The following is a 23,227-nucleotide window of genomic DNA, read 5'->3' on the forward strand; positions in this document are numbered from 1 at the left end:
ATATAGGGAATTTTGTTACCCAGTTAAAAGATTGCTGCTGTAATAGGCTTTGGGACAAAGCTGTATTTCAAGGCCTTGTTAGAGAATTGGTTTTGGTGCAAAGGCACTGTGTCAGCTGGATTCCTAAGACAAGATGTCTGAGACTGAGGTGACCTAGCATCTTTCTCGCTGCTGAACATTGTGTCTCCAGTCTTCATCTGACCCCATTCACTCCTCCCCCTGCCCATTGGTAAACCTTTGTGCTAGAGTCTACAGCAGAGAAAGTGACAGGAATGCAGTAATAACACAATACTGTGCTAATACAGCATGGGAGATTGCAAATGCGCAAGGTGGTGTGAAATGGGCTGTGTCTAGTATGGAAGTATTCTGGATATAGAGAAAGTAGTGCTGTTATAATCCAAAGCATGTGTTAACTGAATTTCAGAGATGTTACTGGTTTTAATATATAGGTGTACTTAAAAAATCAGACTTTCTGCAATATGAGTGAAATTTCAAATCAAGCAAAAAGAAGGTTGATAGTGTATCTGTCTCAGAGTGTATTCTTGTACAGTCCTGGCTTTCTAAGCCTCATCATACTTGCATGGAAATCCTCATCTTCCTCCATTTAGAAGTCCTCTTTCTTTATCATAAGAGAAATAAAAATATCCAAGTTGTGTACACAAGAAATCTCAATTTGTTCTCTTTGGCCTTCTCACCTGCTGAGTTAGGCAATATGACAATTGGTGAGGTCCTTCAGGCTTTAAGGTGCTTTTTTTGGGAGGGGGGTAGGAGAGAGCTCACATGGCTTAGATGCTCTTTTGTCTGTAGGTAGTATGAAGAAGGCTAGAAGGATTATAGCTGTAAGCGGTATAGAAAGAAGGAAAAGTAGATGCCAGTTTCTAATTTTCTTTTTTTAATGAAAAGGTTTGCACTTGGAAGAAAGGAATCTTTAGGATTATTTGGCCTTTGAACAGTCTAAATGTAAGAACATCTTAAATAGAGCATTGCCTTTGGGTGGTGGGGGTAGAGGGGGGTTCTTTGTTTGTTTGTTTATGGGAGAGGGGGAGGAAGCAGAGGTATTAGGGTAAACTTAAAAGCCTAAATGAGAGTCAGTTGATTCTCTTGTACTTTCCCAATGGAAATAGAGAAACCATAACTATGAACTCTGTTGCTCAGTATTATCATCTGTAAAGCTTGTTCTAAACCAGAAATGCCAAATGCATTTATTTCCTGCTGCAAATGCATTCCAAAATAATTACTGTTTAAAAACAAAAAGTACTGAATGAAAGGAGTCAGTGTAAATATCCTAGTTGCCACATACTTGTATGTGAAATAGAGATGGGCATTATTTGCTGCTCTTCATATCCTGTAACTTCAAAATGAACCTTTCTTGTGGAATGGTTCCCTCTCAGTGCATATTACTCTCTTAAGTTTGAACTGTACTCGGTCATAACCAGCATAAAATTGAGTGAGAAATATTACTGTTTTGTAATTCTTAAGTATCTTTTAAGATGTACATGAGTTCAGGATTCCCAGGGCTTGGAATCAAATCAGTGTTGTGCTGCTATGATATTGTTTATATGGAGGGCCCAAAGTTGTTTTTTCCATGATACTTTACCAGCTCAATAGAAGAGGAATGTATTATGGATTCTGAGTCAGACATATGCATGCAAAGTGATTTGCTTGAGTAAATTACAGCAGTAGGATCCTAATTCAGGTACTATGAAAATATTGAGAATCAATATAAGAACACCAAGCCAGATAAGTTATGTTGGGATGGAGGTGTCCTTGTGTCACGCACAGAAGAGCTGGTTCTCCTGGGGTCCCACTGTGCACTGCCAGCGCTTACTGCTGCCACCCAAGTGACTGATGGGGGCTGGTAGGGTCTTGGCAGCATAACAGCATCTTGATGTATGTCCTAAAACTATGTATAAACTGAGGTTGTAGTATGTGTGGTTTGGGATCAAATGGTCAGATTTTTTTCTGTATCCTGGGGTGAGGAGAACAACAAAAATGAGATATGAAATCTTGTGCTATTTCATTTGTTGACGTTCTCTGTTCCATTCTCCATGAAAAAGCTGGCACATTTATTCTTAAGACTACAATTTGTGCCAATCTGGGCCCAGGAGAGGGAGAGCTTTGCTGCTGTTTGGGCGGGTGTGTGTGTGTGTGTGTGTGTGTGTGTATGTTTTTAATTGGCAGCCAAGCTAGGGCAGGGCAAATAAACAGTAGGAAAAAGCAGGCAAAAAAATCCTAGTTAAGATGGCAAAACTGTGGAGTTTGTGTATTTTTTTTTCCCTTCCCCCTTGTCCTCTCACTCTTCCAGTTAGGGTAGGCAGGGTTGGCCGGTGCTAGGACCATGCCGCAGTGACCAGACCAAGCCACGGTCCAGTCAGCGAAGGTGGAGCGGGGAGCCTGCGTGCATCCGCTCAGCCGTAGGGCATCTGGGGTAACCACTGGGGCTGGCACTTGTCCCCGAGGGACCACAGGAGATCTGCGTCTTCCTTCCCCATCTTTGGCCATCTGTAATGGAAATAAGCGCTGCTTAGACCGCGTGCTCCCAACTTTTAATATCTTTCTCCAACCTCCATTGTTTAAAAGAAGCCCGGAAGCTTAAAAACAAAACTGGTTGATCGGTTTAATTTGATTTCTGGCATGATCACCACCTTTCTTTTTGTTGTTGTTGTTTTGTGCTCTCAGCCCCCATCGCCCCGGCGGGAGCCGCCTGCCCACTGCCCCCACCCGGGCCCGCAGGAGGCGCCGCGCCCGTGGGCGGAGGTGTGTGTTGGGGGGGAGAGCTATGTGGCGCGCATGCGCGCTGGGGGCGGGAGCGTGGCGGCGCGCGGGCGGGAAAGGGGAGCTCGCGCGGGAAAGGCGAGCCCATGCTGGAGCCCGGCCCGGCCGCGCCGCGCGCTCAGGTAGGGGCTTCGGGCGCCCCCCTCCCCCCGCGTCCGTTAACGGCCGTTAGGGTGGGCGGCGCGGTGCGCGCTCCGCCGCCGGGGGGGGGCTGGGCCGGCGGGGGGGTATGCAGTGATGCGGAGTTAGCCTTGTCGTTTGCAGGGTCGTCCCTGCCCGCCCCTCCTCGGCTCCTGGCCCGCGAGCGCGTTGGGTATGGTGTGGTTAAACCCCTTAAAACTGCGGGCGTCGTCAGTCCCCGCTGATGAGGGGCGAGGGCGGTGTGTGGCCCCCGTTGGCGACGCTGCTGGGCGAGCGGGTCTGCCGCCCAGGGACGGCTCCGGCCTGCCGAGCTCTGCCTGCCTCCTGCCCTCGCCTGGGCGCCTGTTCTTTTCCTTTGCGTTGTCTTCTAAGTGTGGGAGAAGCAGAGGTGGTTGTTATCCGTTCTGGGTCTGCGTACTGTGCGTCTGGGCTTGCTTTGACCCTTGGGCCTCGTTGCCTGTCCTCAGCAGAAGCTGGGGTTGGGCAGAGCACTGTGGGCTGAGAAGAGCAGGATCCAGGCAGCCTTGGGAATGCAGCTGCACGCTGGGAGGTGGAAGGAGAAAAACTAAGAAAAACAAAAATTAAAAAAAAACTACCCCCAGGATTTACTTGAGCCTTGTTCCACTTGGATATTACAACCTTACCCTGTGCTCCTGTTTAATTCGGTTGAGAGGCATGCTTTATTGCCCTTCTCATGGGATGCCCAGACAGTAACTTTAAGGATAAATCATAGCATTTTAAAATTATCTTCCCTAAGTCTGTCATTCTCTCCATTTCTGCAGTGAAACTTTTATGGGATCTGTCTGTGGTGCTTGTGAAACCTGTGCTGACTTTGATTGTCTCGGTTATAAGAAGCACCAATTTATCCAGCATTTGCTTTGTTTTCTTTAGCAAATATGAAGGTCATCACTTGTGAAATAGCATGGCATAATAAGGAGCCCATTTACAGCTTAGACTTTCAACATGGAACTGATGGGAAGATCAATCGACTAGCCTCAGCAGGCGTGGATACCGCTGTTCGCGTAAGTTTCTGCATTTCAAACTTTTTTTTTTTTTTTAGCATATAGAGCATCTAATATCTTATTATGTAAGATGATATGTTATTAACTGGTAATATGATTATTATCCAGTGCAGGATAATAGCAGGGTGATTGTGGGTGTTTGTTTGTTTGTTTGTTTGTGGGGTTCTTTTGCTTGATCACTTTCTCGTTTTCCAAAGCAAGAGTGAAAACTTGTTGATTTAAAATCAATCTTCTGGCTAACCTGTTGTTACTGAATTTCAGCTGGTCTGTGATTAGGTCTTTACATTTAGTGCTTTAGGAATTAGTAGTGAAAACTGTCACCCTGACTGGCCTTGTTGGCAGATGTTTAGGGAAAGAGTATGAGATTGTACAGGTATGTACAGAGTGACTCCTACCCTGGCATACTGTCTTTGACTGCTGCTAAGTATTGAACTGACATTTTCAGAAAATTATCTGCATTGACTGCTGGGTGGCATTCCTGAGTAGTAACTGCTAATTTAGGTCATAGTCTTATGGACTGGTAAGAAACAACTAGCTTTCATTTCTTTGTGTTCATCAATGCTGAATTTCAGCAACTGTTTTATCAGTGATCACTCAGCAATACAAGATCTCATGATCTTCCCTTTTCACTCAGCTTCAGATGCAACAGTCCTACATAATTTTGGATTGGTGTTAGCAAACTTCGTTAATCAGTTGTTCATGCCTTTTGAAAATCATCTACGAAGATGTTGAATAGCACAGGCCCAAAAGGAAGTGACTGAAAGGTTCACCTTTGCAAAATCAAGCCTTTGTTTACTATTTTCTAAATTATTCTTAACGTGAGGAATGTCCCGCTTGTTCAATGGTTGGGCTTTGGGGAAACCTGAGTGTGCTGGGTGAACCATATTCTTTTTATCTGCATGTTTATCAGCTCCTTAAATAAGACTAATGGACTGGTGAAGTACAGTTTTGTTTTCAGAGAAATATATTGACTTTTTTTTTTTTTTTTTTTTTTTTAAACGGTTTCTCTGTACGGAAGTTAGACTTAATGATCAGTTTTTCTAGGTCACCATTAGAACACTTCTTTTTTTTAAAAAAAAAAAACCTGACCCTCTTGTTTTTTCTGGTGCTGAGACTGAAACAGAGTAGGTTACCCATCGCTGTTAGGCTGTTTATTTCATGTTTGAGTTCCTGTATGTCTCTTCAGCAGTAGTATCTGTACCTGGCGATTTGCAGCAAAATTCTTTTTTTCTTCTTTTGTGGCTCGTTTACTAAAATCTCTTCTGCTGCTGTTTCAATTTGAGACAGTTCCTCAAACTAGTCCGGCCATAAAGAAAGGTTCCAACCCAGGAACCTACCTGTACTCCTCAGTAGTGAACTCCAGTGCAAAGAATTCATGTAGGTTTTCTGCTGTGTATGTATATGTATGTACGTATGTATCTGTCTGTGTGTCTTTGCAAGACAATTTTACGTTTTAATTATCAGTCAGCCCTGCTCACATTCTGTCAGGCTTCCATCATCTGATATATTTGAAGAAAAAATCAAAAATGCATTAATGGGGCCTTACTACATGTGCAGTGGTCAGGAAAAGAGAAAGAATAAGCTTCTGCATAACTGATCCACATGGCTGATCTACAGGCCTCCCTATTTTACAGGTGATAAATGGGATAAAGGTGTCATTAAAAATCAGGTTTTTATTCCAGTAGCCTCAGCCAAAACTTTTTCCATCTTCATTGGCAAATTGCCTTCTCACCGGACAGGGTATGCATTTCAGAGATGCTGGCTATATAGAAGTTGCTGAATATATACGTAGGTCATATTTACATATGTTTTAGGGCCAGAAAATGTTCAGTGTTCTTTGACATAAAAATATTCTGCTACTTCTGCTTGTTTCAGAGGACTATTGCATAAGGAAGAAAAGCTGGAAAAAATTACAAAGATCTTTAATCAAGCTGCTCTATTGCTTGGTGGTTCCCTATCAATGCATGTTATTTTCTGAACTGAGTTATGTGCAAGAGCAACTCTGACCTGTCGTATGTTGTGGTTATGATCAATGGATAACTGGAATTGTTCTTAATATTTTAGATCCCATATTTCTTGGTCAAACCCTCTCAAAATCCTTTGACCTTCAGGGTATGCCGTAAAATTCTCCAGCTTGATCAGATTTCTAAAGAGAACTAATAATTTTTTCTGATGTAGAGATCACAGTATGTTTCAGATTGTTTCTATTTGTGGTTGGCCAATTTGTTGACAACATATTGTTATGTCTATAATGTTGGATCACTGTTGCAGACTTGTGAAATTCATCTGAAGCTAGAGATTGTCAATGAAAGGAGGGAAAGCAATGTCATGTGTTTGGTTATCTTTTTATTTATTGGAAATATTCAGTAATATATTTCATCAGAACTAAAGAAATACTGCAATGTAATTACACTTACAGCTTGTAGAGAGGAAACTTGCAGTGCCACTGCAACTTTATCTCTGATAGTTTCAGATAAGTTCAGAATGACAGCTGAAGGAGTAAATTTGTGAATAATTGTAACAGTGCATATATAGTACATCAGCCTATCTTCCATCTTGTGTCTGAAAACTATCAGTAATGCTTTTGTAACTAGATATGGAAAGTGGAAAAAGGACCAGATGGAAAAGCAATTGTGGAATTCTTGTCCAATCTCGTCCGCCATACCAAAGCAGTAAATGTTGTACGCTTCTCTCCCGGTGGTGAGATCCTAGCATCTGGAGGAGATGGTGAGTAATAATACATAATAAAATACATAATGAAGCTAATATAAAGGAGCTATGCTTATGCATCTGGTGGAGAAAAAAAAATGAGTATGGGAATTTGTTCATACCTCTCTCCCACATTTCCAGTTCTGGACTTGTGCATGCACTCTGATTGTCATTAGTAAACGCATGTCATGCAATTCCTAAATAACTTCTTCTCGCTGACTTTGTGTCTGAGAGGCTCTGTTTTCCAGATATGAAAGAATTACTATCCAAATTTCCCAGATGGGGGGATTGAATGGATTACCTAGTGTCATACTGGAAGGCTATGGCAGAGTTTGTAAACTTAGCCCTGTTTCTTGAGTGCTCCAGAGGCTCTTCAGTCACAGTAAGGGCAGCATTAAATAGGGGTGTGCTTCATGAGGCAGAGCTGGGTGTTACCTGTCTCAGTGGAAAATTTTCAAAAGCCCGAAGAGAAACATGTCTAGCTCTAATCAAAAGCAGGTTGAAAGCTAAGTGCTTAACTCTTATCTCACTTCTGGGGATATCGCTCTTTATTAGATCACTTAAAAAATAAAAGACATCTACTTAAAATCAGTAGCTCATGCTGGAGGGGGAAAGCAGTCTAGGATCTGCTCCTCCCCATTCCAAACAAAAATCTGCATTTCATGTATTTTATGTGAGACAATTTTAATGCTAAACCAAATGTAATGCATTAACAAAACAATGAGCAGGAAAGAAAGCTTCATGTTATTTTTTCTATAGATGCTGTGATTTTATTGTGGAAGCTGAATGATAGCAAAGAACCAGAACCATTAGCTTTTCAGGATGAGGATGAAGCTCAGCTCAACAAGGAGAACTGGACAGTTGTTAAAACTTTAAGGTAGCTTCAAGTTTTATGAGTCTGCTTATTTTTTGTTTGTTCGTTTTGATCCCAAACTGCCTTTTATTATCTGGTATGACCTTCTGTTCGGTGTATGTAGAACTTCACTGCTCTCAAAAAATTTACTTCTTCCAATATTCATCTTTGTATGATCTTTAACATTTTCTTTTGATACAGTACCAACCTGTAACTTCTGTGCTAAGGCAGAAGATTTAGCATTTGTGTGAGATAGCTGATATGCTCTGAAATTGGTTCCTGAGGTTAGGAAGCTTAAACTTAGAGCTTTGCACAGACATATATAAAATAAATGTGAAGTTTAGCTTACTGGTTTTATAGTGGAAATTTTGATCAATATTAAAGCAAAAAAGTGCCAGTAGATGAAATGATTTATGTAAGTTTTCCAGACAGTAGCTGTGAAGCTAAGCCTTTTCTTTTTTTTTTTTTTAACTAGTCTCGTTATAGTTGAAAATACAGTATATTATACAGCCTTTGTCTCAAGCTGTACAGTGATAAAATACACACACCATGCCTGCTAAAATTAAATAAATGTTAGTGGGAGTTCATAGTGGCTAAGGCATCAAACCACTGCTGGCAGTTGGAATACAACTGTATGCTCTTCTTGCTCTCAGCAGAAGATTGAAAGAGATTAGTGGTTTTAGAAACTGACATGCATTTGCATTTTTTTGATGGGCAATGTGCATAACTCTGCCCTGCTTTCAGTGTAGTATCTGTGGAAAGTCTGGATCTCTTGTCTGTCTACCCTAGTGAAATCATTAAGAATTTATACTTGTTTACAAGAAATAGGTAACTTTTATCCATAACTGATACATTCCTTGCAACTACTGAGGTTGATGTGAGAACACTTTCAAAAGTTCTAGTGAAACTGCATGAAGTATTAGCATGGCCTGGGGATACAACAAAATTAATATTGCTTTTAAAAAAATCTTCCTTAAATAAAGTGTTGCAGATATTTAACCTACTACACTGTGTGATGAATCTTCAGACTACAAGCAATACAAATTGTTTTTGATGGTATCCTTCTAGGTGATTCTCATTATCTTATAATGTTTGTTTAGACTGTATCTCAATCAACCTTAATTTTCTTTGTTTCATGTGGTTCTATTCAGTATGCACGCTTCTGTTTAATGTTTTTTATGAAGCTCATAAATACACAAAAAGGTTTTCTTGAATAGCTCCCTAATTACCTTAGTGGCGCAGTGTTTTATGTTCTGTCTTGTATGAATCCTAGAAATGTTCGTTTGCAGACCTTTAGAAATAATTTCATAAATTACTTTAAATGCAAGGTTTTCATTGTCTGTGAAAAATGAAGTGTTTAAAAGACAGTGATATTTTGGGTAGAAGCAGGATGTACTTTTCTTTTTCTGCCCCCTTCTGAATATGGAGGGTTTTTTTAAAAAACTGAAAGTCATGGCTTTTTGTTTTGCTTTTATAATACTGTATTTTTCTCGCTTGTGATTTTTTTTTTAACCTAATAGTATGCAGAACTCTTACGTTTACACATATAGCTGTTCATTTTATAATTAATAATTGCTTTCTTTTCTGCTGGCTTCTAGAGGCCACTTAGAAGATGTATATGATATTTGTTGGACCTCAGATGGAAATTACATGGCATCTGCCTCTGTAGATAACACAGCTATAATGTGGGATGTCAATAAAGGTAAATGCTAAGTGTTAAGTTTATCGTCTGTGACTTCAGTCTTGCTGCAAGAGTCTCTTAGTATTTATCAAAATAGTTAAAAGTATCTTTTGATGATTGAACAATCCACTTAATTGCCAGACTTCTGGGATTGTGATGCAGATACCCACATACACAAAGATAACCTCAAGCTGGCAAAATTTATACATAATTAATCTCTTCAACTCAGAGTACTCGGGAAGTAATGTTTGCCCAATTTTTTTTTGCTCAAACTGCTGCACAAGCATGTTGTATATTATTCATTCTCCTGCTTCCCCCCTCATCCCCAAACGAACAAAACTTGACTGATATCAGGTAACTACCTGGGTCAAAAAGCGGAAAGCTAGTATAGGATACAGGCTCCATTTTGCAAGATATGACCATTTTCGGGCTGCATCCAGCAGAACGCTTATGTTTGTGATTACCTGCGGATCAGTGGGATTGCTCATGTCCTCCAAGGAAAGCCCATCTAGAAAAGCTTTGCTGGACCAGTCCACAGTAGTTAGTGCTCTGCAGGTTTCAGCTGTATGTGTACAGATGGTAGTCACCAGATAGGTTAGGTTGCTTTACAGTGGCTTCATGTCTTCCTCATAGCAATGTAGTCATTAATTTCTCTTTTAAGTTAATTTGGAAATACTTAGCTTTCTCTATGGTTAACCTTTAATCTCGCATTTCTAATACTTAGTTTCTAATTAAGAAAAATAAAATATAAAACTTTTTTAGTGCATGCATACACACATGAAAATATGAATGTTCTGCTTACATTTTTGACATTCCTGGTTTGAGGGGTTTTCTGGGTGCTTAATATCTCTCCCATCCTAGCTGCAGACACACATACTTCCTTCCAGGAGTCTTTACCATAAGTACATGAATGTTCCATCAAGTGTGTGCATTTTCAGAGCAGAAGTATGTTAACAGGCATCGTGACCAAGTATGTTTTGCATCTTGGACTGCTTGTAACAGCTTCAGGTGGACATACCTGTTAGAACTACTACTAAAAATACTGCATGCCCTCTTTATATTAGTATAAGCTTTTTATCTGTAATGTCTTTTATTATCACTGCTTTCTTTTAGCATGGAATTAATGCCATGGAGCAGTTTTGTGTCTTCTGTGCAGACACACATATAATAAGTTGGAAATAAGAAGCCATTACTGAAAAATGTATGCTTTCTGGTTGAAGTTGTAGGTACATATAGATGTTTCATGTCTAGATTCTCATAATGAACAAAGCTAAACACTTGCATGGTTTTAAAAAATGGCTGGAAGAAAGTTAATAGTAAAAGTTCATAGGGCTGTTTGGCACAAAGATGGCATCACTGGTGTAAGATATCCTTAAGGTGGGAAGCATTAGCAACTGGGAGGGTATTCTGGAGAAATATCATTATGTACTTGCTCTGTTCTTGTATGCTTCCCTAGGCATCTACTGTTGGCCACTGTCTGAGACAGGATATGAGTCCGGAAGGACTTCTGGTGTGATGCTGCATGGCCTCAACTCTCTTTGTGTAGTCTTTCACAAGAGCTATTGTCTTTGAAACTTGCCAGCTCATAAATTATTTCTTTGCAATAAAACAACACTATACTATTAGAAGGACATCTGTCACTGGTATTTAAAGCAAAACGTTTCATGAGAATTACCTGTAATTTTACTTAACCACAATACTTTGGATTTGTAACATTTGTTCATGAACTTCAGAACATCGGTGGGGTCAGAAAGCTTGTGTCTTTGACAGATCTTTCTGATAAGAGTAAGCTGTGGAAGAACATGAGTTAGCACTGCTACGGAATTATTTATGAAAGCTGTCCTTGTGTAAGCCATCAGTCAGTATGTGCGGAGTATATTTTTTAGTGCGTGCTCAACAGAGTAGATGAGTTTATACAACCATAGATAGACAGCCTGGCTATCTAGCCCCCGCTGAAAGTTATGTTTTAATGCTGGAATTTCTGGCTCAGTATCCAGCCAAATCCAGTTAGTTGTTGAACAGTATTCCAGACCTGTATGAACATTTTTTTTCTAAATCAGAAAGGTTTGGAAATACTTCTGGTTTTGAAATATACTCATCTTGTTCATTTAACACCTGAGCCAAGTTGTTTATCTAAGTCAGTTTGTAGGGAATAAGTCTTAAATTGACATGTCCAAATTTACTGTACTTACAGTGGTTCTAAAAACAAAGCAACTATTTCCAATGCTGTTGTCAGGTACCACCAAGTTACCAGTTTGTATGCTTAAAACAATGCTTTATGTATGTTCTGAAACACTTTGCCTTTTTTTTATTTCTGAAATGAAAAATTGTTTTAAAACACATTGAATTTAGAATTTGGAAACTGTTTGTAATTTCAGGACAAAAGGTTTCAATATTAAATGAACACAAGAGTTATGTCCAAGGAATATCCTGGGATCCTCTAGGCCAGTACATTGCAACTCTGAGTTGTGATAGGTGAGCTGTTGGTCTGTGTTTTGTCTTAGTGTTCTTTCTTGAGGATGAACTAAGAAAAAGTGTATGGAGTGAATGTGATTTTTTTTTTCTTTTAATTGTATTCAGTTTGTTCTGCAAAAGGGCTGGTGTGAAAGTAAAATGATAATTTAGTTAACCTTGTGGTAAATGATTGACTCTGAGTGTCTCTCTAAGCAAGAAATAAGTTTATGCAACCTTTTGCATGAATTTTTCTTCAGGAAATGAGTTTTCATGGTATTGTCATTAGAGCTGTCAGGCATATCTTAAGAGAATGCTGCATCAACTGGTTGTTGGTGAGCTAATAAGGTCATCCTTGTGAATATGTTTTATAGAAAGAAAAAAATAAACAGGTTATGAAATCAGTTAAAATGTTTTTTTCCATTGATATCTTTTTTTTGCCCTCTTGCTCCTTCCATCCCCAGCAGTTTTATAAGTGATGTCATTGGGAAAGCAAACACACACTTCATAAACTTGGCCCTTGTCAGAACTTTGCAGTTCAGCTTAAACTGTTTAGGGCATGTGTGCTGCCCTGAAGGGGTTCGCAGCTCGCTAATAAATGCGTGTCATCTGGCACCCTTTGCAGAGAAAATTGCTGTAATAGTGGAAAAATAGTTTTGATTTAAGATTTGCAATAGGCTCAGAAAAAGAATAAGTGAATGGCTGCTAGGTCATTATGAGCCTCTGTCTTCTGATAATCAGTTATGTGAAATTGACAGATACACAAGTCTTCCTTGGAGTGAAGTTACGAGCTAGGGTACAAACTAATCTGAAGAGGGGAAGTTTTCCCACTCACACATCTTGCAAACACTTTTCTGCAAGATTAGCAGATAGCAGCAGCTCAACAGGAGTCCAACAGGAGTCAAGGCCAGAGCCAGGAGTGGGCACTCAACAGTCCAGAGGAGGAGCAGACCCCTTCACCTTTTTGGCAGATCAGCTTAGCTGTGACACGTGGCTTCATCTGGAACCTGTCGTTCTGTGAAAGCCTCAAACTGACTGCTGTTTGCCACAGTTTCAGCTTGTACATTCTCCTTCTGGGTCTGTCCAGGACTCTCTGTGGAGTTGGTTCAGTACATTAAATCAGCAGAAAGCTCTGTTTTTTGTGTTAGGTTAGTTTTCTGCCAGCCTAACAAAGCAGCATAATTTAGTGAAGGGTTTGATGAGTTTAAGAGCTGTTAGAAAGGAGGGGATGGTTGGACCAGCAGTTGGATTGGCTTAGGCTACCTGCTGATGAAGTCAGGGAAGTTCAAACATTCTCTACTGAATTATACTCCAGTTTTCATTTATTTTGAAGGAAACTGCCCCGATGAAGCCTAGAAATACAGTTAATTGTCTTTGGGGTGAGTTCACACTCTGTAGGAACAGATACAGCCACTATACTACAATTGGGAATGACATGGCCATACACTGTCCATTAATTCCTTCATTCCTCCATGAATGTATATACTGGTACTTCACAAACTTTCTTGAGTCAAATCATTACCAATGATTCATTCGTTATTTAGTCATGAAGGCATGTCCTCCCTGGTGGTCTTTGATGAACAGAGTTATAATAAATGTGTGATCATCATTTATATGTGGCAGTCACAACTGAGGAGAGAGGTATTGTAACTCTGTGTGAAACTTGGGGTGAAAGCAAGCTGTTCATAGCTAACTGTTCTCCACCATGTAGGGTCCTGCGTGTATACAACTCACAAACCAAACGTGTAGCATTTAACGTTACCAAGATGCCTTCTGGGGCAGGAGTTGAAGGAGAGGTACGTTGTTCTGCTACTGATGGTATTGGAGAATGTGCTGGGTGCTGTTTTATGAGGGTTGCTCTATTCTGTGAAACTATGGGGCAAATATTTTCAGTTCAAGTACTCTGTATATCAAATAGTTTTGTGTTTGTCTCTATCTCATATCTGTGTTTGCGTAAATAGAGACCTTCTGTTTGGGTTTCCTCTGACACTATGGAAGTGATTAACAAAGAACGCTGCCTACTGCTATTGATCTCTTGCAAGTTCATCTGGATAGCACAATATGTCTTTGGTTATAAATGTTTTTTTAAAAGTGTGCAAATTAGTATGGATAGTGAATTTTTAATGGAAAGACTTCAAACATATCTGTCAGGCAATAGCTGTAAGATTATCTGTGGATTTGATATAGCATTTATATTGCATTAGTATTTTAATTGATCAACCTGAAATCTCCAAAAAGGTAGTATCATTTTTAGGAAAAATATGAAATAGTGAAAACTTAGAAAATTCTTTTTAATCCTAAGAGAGCAGGTGAAGAGCTTTCTTCCCAAAGTAACTCTAAATGATAGATAAAAATAAGATTTCCAAAACTAGCTATAACTCTTTTTTTGTTTGGGGGGGGGGGGCGGTGAAAACATTTTTACATAGACTAAAGAACAGGCCTGAGAGCTGGGAGAGCTCTTTGCCATTATACAAGTATCTCTCTTAAATCTGTAATACTAGAGTTAAAATTAAATACCCAAGGAACAGACTTTTAGACTGACTGTTAAATAATGTTGTTCTCTAGGTTATTACTACTTTTTCATTACTGCTTTAATGTGAGTGGCCTTGGAGTGTTTTGATTAGTAGCTGAAGAGGGATCAAGGGCTATTTTTCTTAGCTGTAGAGAATTTATAGCACAGAGAAAAAGTGAGTGTGAAGGAGTCATGGCTTTTAAAATACTTATCTTTTACTTTAGAAGTTTTGTTCAGGTTGGATTGTACAACCAGATGATTTTTCTCACTTGAACTCCAACTGACACATTCATGGCACTTCTCACAATCATATTTTCAATGTTACAGGCTAGAAGCTATCGGATATTTCATGATGACAGCATGAAGTCATTTTTCCGCAGGTTGAGTTTTACTCCTGATGGCTCCTTTTTACTCACTCCAGGTATGTGGAAAGAACATGTACTATAACTTGTCTTTAGTCTATTGCATCCTGCTTTGAATGTGCATCAGGATTGCCTTCAAAACTGCTAGGGTGTTCCTGTTTATCTGAATCATGCCATTCATTCATCATGTTCTTACTGAGGAAAGGAAAGAGACTCCACAGTACTCTTTCATTAACAGTCCAGAACCTCAACTTTCTTCTGTGATAAAAATTGCCTATGGCATTTTTCTTAACCGAAATATATAAAAATTGCAACAATATAGCTCTATTAAAATAGAATTGAAGAATAATGAGTGGTTTCTTTTGACTTGTCTGGTTTCTCTTCATTTGTATCTCCGTTCTGAAAAACATTCTGCAGTCCTAGTAAAAATAACATTGCAAGGAGGGGATCAGCTTGCCCATATAAGCACTGCTTTTATAGGTGTCTGGCAACATCAAAAAGAAGCTTTGAGGGGGAAATCTATAAGGGAAACACAAACAGCACTAAATAAATATTTGGGATGCTTTTTTGTGTTCAGATCACACAGCCATTGCCCAAATAATACAAGCCTAATTCCTGAGAAATAAAATGTTTATGAACATAAAGTGTATACTCAGTACTTTTTTGAGTTGATGAATAATGTTTTAACCTTTATTTTCTCAGCTGGCTGTGTTGAATCAGGAGAAAATGTGACAAACACCACATATGTTTTCTCCAGAAATAATCTTAAAAGGTAGAGTTTAATAAGATCAAAATATCTTTTTATTTAAAAAAAAAAATCAAAAGTTTTCTGAAATACTGTTTCTTTCATAAAAGACCCATGGGTCACCTGCCCTGTCCTGGAAAGGCAACTCTTGCTGTTCGCTGCTGCCCAGTATACTTTGAGTTGAGACGAGCCCTTAATAAAGGTACTGTAAATCCTTCAGGGGATATACTTTTAGAGCAAATATGTGAAAAGGACAATCTGTCTGTTTAGTTGCAGGTCATACTGTTTTATGCCCTAGCCTTTTTACATTAAGATAGTGTTGTACCACATCTTGGAAACTGTTTTCTAATTTTAAGACCCTGAATTCACCTTAAGAACTGCGTGAGTAGCTTTTGATATAGAGGATAAATGTTCTTGTTTGGCCTCTTAGGCTACAGAAAACATTGCTTAGTATTTAACTTTTAACCATTTTGTGTGAATAAAAGAAAATAACCTGGCTTAGCACTAAAGGAGCAACCTAGTGAAATTTTTTCTTCTAGATTCAACTACTCACATTACAGAAGCACCACAGAGTTGGTGTAGTTTGCAACAACCATTGGTGTTTATTCAAGGAGGCCAAACTGGTGTTACTGTCCAGAACAGGAGTTCTGAGAAGGAAAGGATTGTTTGAAGTTGTGTTGAGACCTTACCTGGAGACTGAAATCCAGCCCTATTGTGAGCCCAGTGGGGCCAGGAGTTTGTATATGTTTTTTTTAAAAGAAGACTGATCTTACTCTGGTGCAGAGACAGAGCTTTGCTCATTTCCAGCTGGAGTGCAATAGAGGCTCTTTCTTTAAAGGATAATCGGTGGTATTCCTTAGAGGATTTAGAAATTATCTGTTCTGTATGTGTTCTGTATTTCCATCATAATCTTTAGATCTGTTGCCATGCTGTGTTGCAAGGTAAGGAGATGAGTGTCCTTTCTTTGTCTCTGTAGCTCCTCTGAATGGTGTGTTTAGGTTCTGCAACACATTCCCAGAAAAGTGAAAATCTGTGAGAGTCCAGAAATCTATAGAGATTTGTGGTACCTTACATGAACATTATGCGGGTATCTTCTGTAATCATCATGGAGTGAATAGGAGCTCTGTATAGTAGTAATTTCTGAAAGCAGCTAGCTAGCAGTCAGCTTCTGATGGAAGTTGGAAAAACCTGCCCTTGCAAAGACCTACTCTTGGGATCAAAGACTAACCAGTAGCTCAGATATCACAAAAGTGAGTTAAAGCTATTGTTTTGAACAGGTTGTGCAGAATATAATGTGACAGTATAAATTTATGGGGACTTTGATTTAAAGTATATCCTGAGATTTGTCTGTTCAGACTTTGGTTATATAAAAAGTGCATATAAATATGTTGAAAAAATAAACTGGAAAATATATGACAAATATGTAACAAAAGAATAGCAACCTAAATGGATAAAACTTCTGCTAACTTTTAGTCTCTTAAGCTAAGACTAAACAGAACAAACTTCAGTCAACAGAAATATTAGTGCCTGACATTACACTTCACATTTTATACAACTGCTATCGTCTCAGCCATTGTCTCGATACTGATTAATAATGAAGGCTTTATTTAGGTTCATGATTAAGCTGCTGCAGTTACTACCCTGCAATGAATACAAGAGAGAATCATCAGGCTATTTTGTTTCTTTGCATTCTAGATAAAATCAGTCAGAAATCAGCCCCTGCTCTGTTTAATCTGCCTTATCGATTGGTGTTTGCTGTTGCTTCAGAAGATTCTGTGCTTTTTTATGATACTCAGCAGTCATTTCCGTTTGGTTATGTTTCTAACATACATTACCACACCCTGAGTGACATTTCATGGTAGGTAATTGGTAGATTCTTAAGATTTGCTGAAGGTTTGCTGCTGAGGGGGGAATGTCCTCTTTACATGTTGAAGCTCTGTTCTTATTTCTTGCTATTTTTCTGTTTCACTATGACACAGGCTTGGTCACTGTCATCACAGTGTCTAAACAGCAAGCCACTTCTTGTTGCTGTTGGACAATTGCAGGGTTTTTTATCAGCTGGGGAACAAGGCACAGGGACCCTAAGGACAAGCAGCAGTTTTGCACACAAATGTGAAATTTGTATGAAATCTAATATGGCATATGGTGCCCATGAGAAGTACTTATTGTCCAGGCTGTGTTACTGGTAATAAAGTTACCTGGAGGTCTTGAAGGTCACCCCTTTGAGTTCAGGTGTCTGTATCCTGGCCAATTCCTGCTTTATATGCACAATTCTGCTTGGTCCTTCTTTGTATCTGAGAGTAAGTAATCAGTCTGGTTTGAAGTGGAGAATCAGAAATGGAGCTGAAAATTGGACCCAAGTCTTGCAGTCAGGATACAATCCCTCCACTGGACTAGGCTTCCTCTTTTAAGCCTTCCTAGCCAGTTACCTAAGCTGAGGGTCATATGGAGGTCTGCATTCCAGAAGTTACAATTGATGCTCAGATACTTTGAAGACCATTGTTTGTCAGGAGGAAGGGAGCAGAAGAGAGTAGAAAATCATGTGTTTTAAATCAGTGATCACCATTACTTGGTGAAGTGAGCAGCAAGGGCTCATTCATATAAGCACTACAGTGATTCTGAACATTGCCTCTACTCAGCCCAAGGAGCACAGCCAAAGAGCTTGAACTGCCCTTTTGAATCTGAATGAACAGAGTTCAGCGCTATTTCAGAAACTAACGGAAGATTTGCAATTGAACCATGCTTTGTGCCAGCTCACATGCATGCAGGTGATGGCAGCATATTATAGCTGATCACAGGCAAGGCCAGAGATTAAATCAAACGTGAAGGCCAGACTTGAGTATCTTTTGTTCATTTGAACTGGATGTTTTTCAGCTGCCTGCATCTTATTTAGACTTAGTTGGGGAAGGGAGGAGGAGAAGACAGATACAGCTTGTGTTATAGATGGCAAGCAGGGTTGAGGAGAACAGTTATCTCCTTTCCTCTTAATGGAAAACAAAATCTCAAATAGGTCCAGCGATGGAGCCTTTCTTGCTATTTCTTCCACGGATGGATACTGTTCATTTGTTACCTTTGAGAAGGATGAACTGGGAATACCACTGAAGGAGAAACCACAGATAAGTATGAGGACTTCCAGTACAACAGAGAAGAAAGTGAAGAAGAGCCAGTCACACAAAGTCATTTCCCCAGGCTCTAGGCTGACAGAGGGGACTCCTCCTAGCAGGACCACTGATCCCAGCACTCCCACTCTTCAAACTAGAACACCCACAGCTGCCAGTAAGGACCTGCCTTCCACACCTGTTGGCATAAAAAATGTTCCAGCTTCATCCTCAGACAAGAGGAAAACCAGCCAGCCAGCCAGCCAGAGTACTAAAGTAAACCAGCCCAGGAGGATTACTCTCAACACTTTACAAGCGTGGAGCAAGACGCCAAGGTGAGATTTATATTGCCGTTTACAGTCATAAATATGAAGGCCAAGACAAGCTGTGCTTGTGCTACATTTAAAGGGTTGAGGTTTAGACGTAAATTCCCTGCCTTGTGTCTTAGTGGTAGCTGTCTTGACATGGAACTTTGTGTTCTAGCTGTACTACAACTGAAAGGTCAGAATGTTTCCTGGATCCTAAATGTACAGCTCTTGTGCTACTGCCTCACATTTTAGACAGAAATGCAGTTAACTTGACTTTTATGTCATGTGCAGAGGGCAGCAACAGGTATCTACGTTCAGGTCACATTTCCTGTATAAAGATGGTGCCTGTAGACTTCAACATTCTGACAAGAAACGTTTTAAGTAGTGAAGCGTGCAAGGCTGCACAGGCCCTCCATGCGCATAGTCATGGATATGGGACTTAATACATTGATTGATGTTGTTTCCTAAGGTGAAGATCTAGGTGTTTTTAGAAACTGTCTGTAATGCACATATTGGCAGTCACACAACCTGTGATATAAGATCCTGAGCCAGTTTGCAACAGTGAGGAGACAGCCATGCAATTCGAGATCTGTATGTGACCTTTTCAGCAAAACAAGGCTATTTTATAATTGAAGGAGTTTATTCGTCTTTCTCGTAGGAATATATTAATAGGTGGCTAGGTAAGTGATGAACAAGAAAGAAGGATACTGCATCTCATCAGCAACTGTGAAGAAGATTCTTGGAGAAGATAGTTACAGGATGATGGTTTTCTGCGTACCTCTGTTTCATCTGTACTGAAACTAACACGTCAAAGGGTCATAGCTAGTTGGAAGTGACAGTCAGTTGGGGGAAGGGGGTGACTGATGGAACTAATGCATTTGGGGGTTTTTTGAGAGCATGTGACAGTGAGAACGCACCCTCGCAAGACAGGGACAGAGAGAGACAGAGACAGGGAATCCCATGGAGGCAGAAGAGAACAAACTTTTAACATGAGCTAAGGTGGCTGGCTACCACTTTTGAAAACTCCAAGATTTTTACAGAAGTGTAGACTACCAGGCCCACCTCACTGAACCTGCACAGATGGCTTATATCCTTGGCAGGGCTGTAATCATTTTAATATCGTTAGATTTTGGTTTTCCTCTAAATAAATAACATTTTGCTTTAAAAAGACTCTTTGGTCACCATATTAACATTGGTTATTACTGTTGGAGAGAACAGCACTGAATGAGCTGAGTACAAGTCAGATGTGCTGGAATAGTCATGATTAGCATGAGGTATTGCAGCCTCAGTTATGGTCTGAGATTAAGAAAATGATGATGTTTTTACCCTGAGACATGCAAGTGTGCTGAGTATACAGACTGCATAGAGGAATTGCTCCAGAATGATTAGGAGGAGTTAGCTTGTGGCGCTTCTTCCAAATCTGGTCAAAGAGAAGCTAAAAATTTGTCTCAAGTTTTGCAGGGCTACAGATAGAGTACATTAAAAATCTACTTTTTGACCTGTTTGTGTTCTAGAATCAAGAAACTATATTCAGTCATGTCAACTAATTATGCCGTGAGTGTCATCTTGTAGTACATAAAATGCTTCCTGTAAGGGGGGTGGGGAGGTGGGCATTCTTTTTTGTTGTTTTTTTTTTTAATAACTCTGCTACTTTGATGGTTTATTTTTAAATGCCATTCATAAGAGATTTAGCAGAAAAAAATAGCAGATATGACATAAAGAACTTTTTTCCCCCCCTCCCTTCCCTCCCCCCACCCATAATTGTTAGTCAACTTCAGTGAGTGAAATAATTCCCTAGAGACTCATAAATCTACAGCTTTAAGGTGGACAGGGCCAGCAGAGGGGGAGAGCAGGCTCTTGAGTGGGACTCGAGGCTGTACCAGGTGCCAAGAAGCAACGTAAAAGCCTTGCCTCTGCAACCAATCTTAACTTTCAAAAAGTTTGACCAATGTAATATGCTCAGAAAGTGAATATCGGGCATTGTGTTTTACATATCACATATTCAAAAATACTTTCTAGTGAAAAAGATGAATAGTGTATTTGAAGTACTTTCAAAAATACCCTATTCAAAATGTAGCAAGAGGAAAAGAATGCATAGTAAAACCACATGTAAATTTAAAAGATTATAATATAAAGAAAGTTCCAGATAAAGTATTTGTGGATGTGGTGTCTTTAAAGCACTTGACCTGTTTCTGCTTTTTTAAAGGAGAGTAAACTTGATCCCAGTGAAGACAGATACTCCAACCTTGACATACACAGATACAGTTTCGATACCTCCTTCCTCAGAACAGGAACACGGTAAGCTTTTGTGACTGTTAGTATCAGCAAAGTTTTTTGCCAATCGCTTTTTTTCCGTTTTAGACTTCTGGTACAATCTATTATGAATTTTAGTGTAATCTGATAAATATAAAACTCTTGAATCAAGCACAAACTCAAGGCTGTAAAGCTTCCCCACCCTCTGGCTGTGTATGAAAGGTGCTTTAGACAATGTGCAGTGTGTTGCTGTTCTCACTGCAGTTGCTTGTGGGCAGCTGCTCATGTGATAGTATATCAATACAGTTTTACACTAATGGGTGTGTAGCTGACACTTGAAACAATAGAAAATAAATTTGCTTGGAGGTAATGTCTTCTAGGTCACACAAGTAGGTTTTAAAGGCACTTTCTGCCATTGTACTTGCAGCACACCGTTGTTTCAGGTGCCAGACTCTCTCAAACCAGTTTCTTTTGTGAGTGAATTCTTTGTGAATTTAGCAAACAAATTTACTTTTTTAAATCTGGCTTCACTTAGCTTAAATGATTTTTCATATCTGCCTGTTTCAGAGAGGCCTTTACCATCTGATGACAGTCTTCAAAATCCCCCAGCATCTAAACGCCCTAGAACTGAAGAAATGTCTCTTTCTATATCTCCTGAAGATCAAATGAGCTGCGATTCAAACAAATAAAAGCTGAACATTTAGTAGACTCTTCGCAGTCTGAAGGCAGTGCAGCTATATCAGAGAGTGCATTTCTTCTTGCGAATGTTAAATCCTCAATTCCTGATGGAAGTACCATACGTGTATTTGACACAGTATTGTGAAGAAAGAAGCTGGCAATAGAAGACAAAGACTTCGGGGAATGTAGCTTTGCAGAAGAGGGAATAGTCGAAAAGGGACTTTAAGTGCAGTTCTTGAAGACAGCGTTATTATTAAAGAAATGCCACAGCTTAAGGAAATAGGTTAAATCTGGGTATTGAAAAGCTGTACAGTAACATAAGCATCTCCATCAAAGTCACTAAATTGCTGTTTTTAAACATTATGTCTTCCAGGAACCTGTCTGGCAAAAGATTAGAGTTTCTAAGGACTTCAATGCATTCATGATGATTTCTTGTGGTTGAAGACAAAAGGAAAAAAAAAACCCTTTCTTTCAGGCAGCTTGGCTTATACATTTAGCAATGTGCAAAATAATTCATGCCCTCCAATACATGTGGAATGAAAGCTGATGTTCAAATGCTCTGAACACAGCAGATGCAATATCACTGTTATCACTGAAATAGAAATCAAAAAATACAACTGCAAGAAACAGGGAAGCAAAAGGAAGAGACCCCTTGAAGACCTGTTGCAAGCATTAAACGGTGGAAAGTAATTTTTAGTTGTTTAGTCTCCATATAAAAAAATGCACACGACTTTTTTTTTTTTTTTGAGGCAGCAAAATCTGAGTATATACATTAAAAGTACTGGTTTCCTTTCTTCCTCTTTTGTCCAAATCTAACTCCCTTAGCCAATAAAATATAATACAAATCCAGTGTATACTACACTTTTAAGAGTTCATTTATTTTAGCATTTAATGCTTGCTATGTAATTAAACTGAGACTTGCAGCTTGAAAATAATGAGACCAAAATGTTTGAAAACCACAGTTGATTTTTTTTATGGTGCGTGGCCTATGACTCCAGAAGTAGAATGTGCAGCCACAATATTCTAAACTCCTCCGATTCATTATTTTTGTTTACCATCATGTACTTTTTAAGAAAAGTAGGATAGCTGTTAAAATGTGAATAGTTGTTCTAGCCAATGATGACATATAAAAGTTTTAAATGGCGTTTTCTCTTGTGATGAAGCATATACTTAGGAACTTCAAATGATATAAGTATGCAGGAGAGAAAAGTTGCAATTTGTATTAAAGCTCTTTACCTTACATTCTTCCCTGGATCTGGTTGTTTTAAAAGTGTGTAATTTACTTACTGTTTTTTTTCTGTTGGTTTCTAACAAACTGAACTAATACTTTAGAAAAAGAAGTGTTTCAGAAGTAAAAATTGTAAAAAATTTCACAAGGAAAAGAAGTATTAACAAATACCTATGTCAGAAAGACTGTATCAAACAGTTGAAGCCTACAATCAAATTTCAACAAAAATTAATAAACAAAGAATTATAGGAAACTAATTACATCTTTGCTTTAAGCCATTGAGATAAGGATGGAGCTGAGCTTTATTGGATTTGCCCAAACCTGGGTTTTCTTACAGTAAGAACTATAAAGAATTTATTACCAAGCAAAGCCACAGCTAAAACCATTTTTTTCCCCAAAAAAGTTTATAGA

The 23,227-nt window shown here is 39.2% G+C and overlaps 1 protein-coding gene across 2 annotated transcripts; it reads left to right on the plus strand.

Annotated features, from left to right (window-relative positions):
• Positions 1–2,765: 2,765 nt before the first annotated feature.
• Positions 2,766–22,828, plus strand: CHAF1B (chromatin assembly factor 1 subunit B). Of its 2 annotated transcripts, none has more exons than XM_026121538.2 (14): positions 2,766–2,897; positions 3,808–3,938; positions 6,533–6,665; positions 7,407–7,524; positions 9,099–9,202; positions 11,560–11,656; positions 13,344–13,428; positions 14,472–14,565; positions 15,209–15,278; positions 15,362–15,453; positions 16,947–17,109; positions 18,262–18,684; positions 20,864–20,955; positions 21,478–22,828. In XM_026121538.2, the coding sequence occupies exons 1-14, from the start codon at positions 2,780–2,782 to the stop codon at positions 21,597–21,599; spliced, it is 1,842 nt and encodes a 613-aa protein (XP_025977323.2). In that variant the 5' UTR covers positions 2,766–2,779; the 3' UTR covers positions 21,600–22,828. The 2 variants fall into 2 exon arrangements, with proteins under 2 accessions (XP_025977323.2, XP_025977324.2); XM_026121539.2 differs by having other exon boundaries at positions 21,962–22,828.
• The last annotated feature ends 399 nt before the right edge of the window (positions 22,829–23,227 follow it).

Source organism: Dromaius novaehollandiae, chromosome 1 (genome assembly GCF_036370855.1).
Source record: "Dromaius novaehollandiae isolate bDroNov1 chromosome 1, bDroNov1.hap1, whole genome shotgun sequence".
NCBI classification, from domain to species: Eukaryota; Metazoa; Chordata; class Aves; order Casuariiformes; family Dromaiidae; genus Dromaius; species Dromaius novaehollandiae.

What these genes read in the sequence shown, in the direction of transcription:
- CHAF1B (XM_026121538.2), top strand. Translation starts at nt 2,780, where the DNA reads ATGTGGCGCGCATGCGCGCTGGGGGCGGGAGCGTGGCGGCGCGCGGGC. An exon ending in ACAGTTGTTAAAACTTTAAG is followed by an intron (nt 7,525 to 9,098) that starts GTAGCTTCAAGT and finishes GCTGGCTTCTAG; the next exon opens with AGGCCACTTAGAAGATGTAT. An exon ending in AATGTGGGATGTCAATAAAG is followed by an intron (nt 9,203 to 11,559) that starts GTAAATGCTAAG and finishes TTGTAATTTCAG; the next exon opens with GACAAAAGGTTTCAATATTA.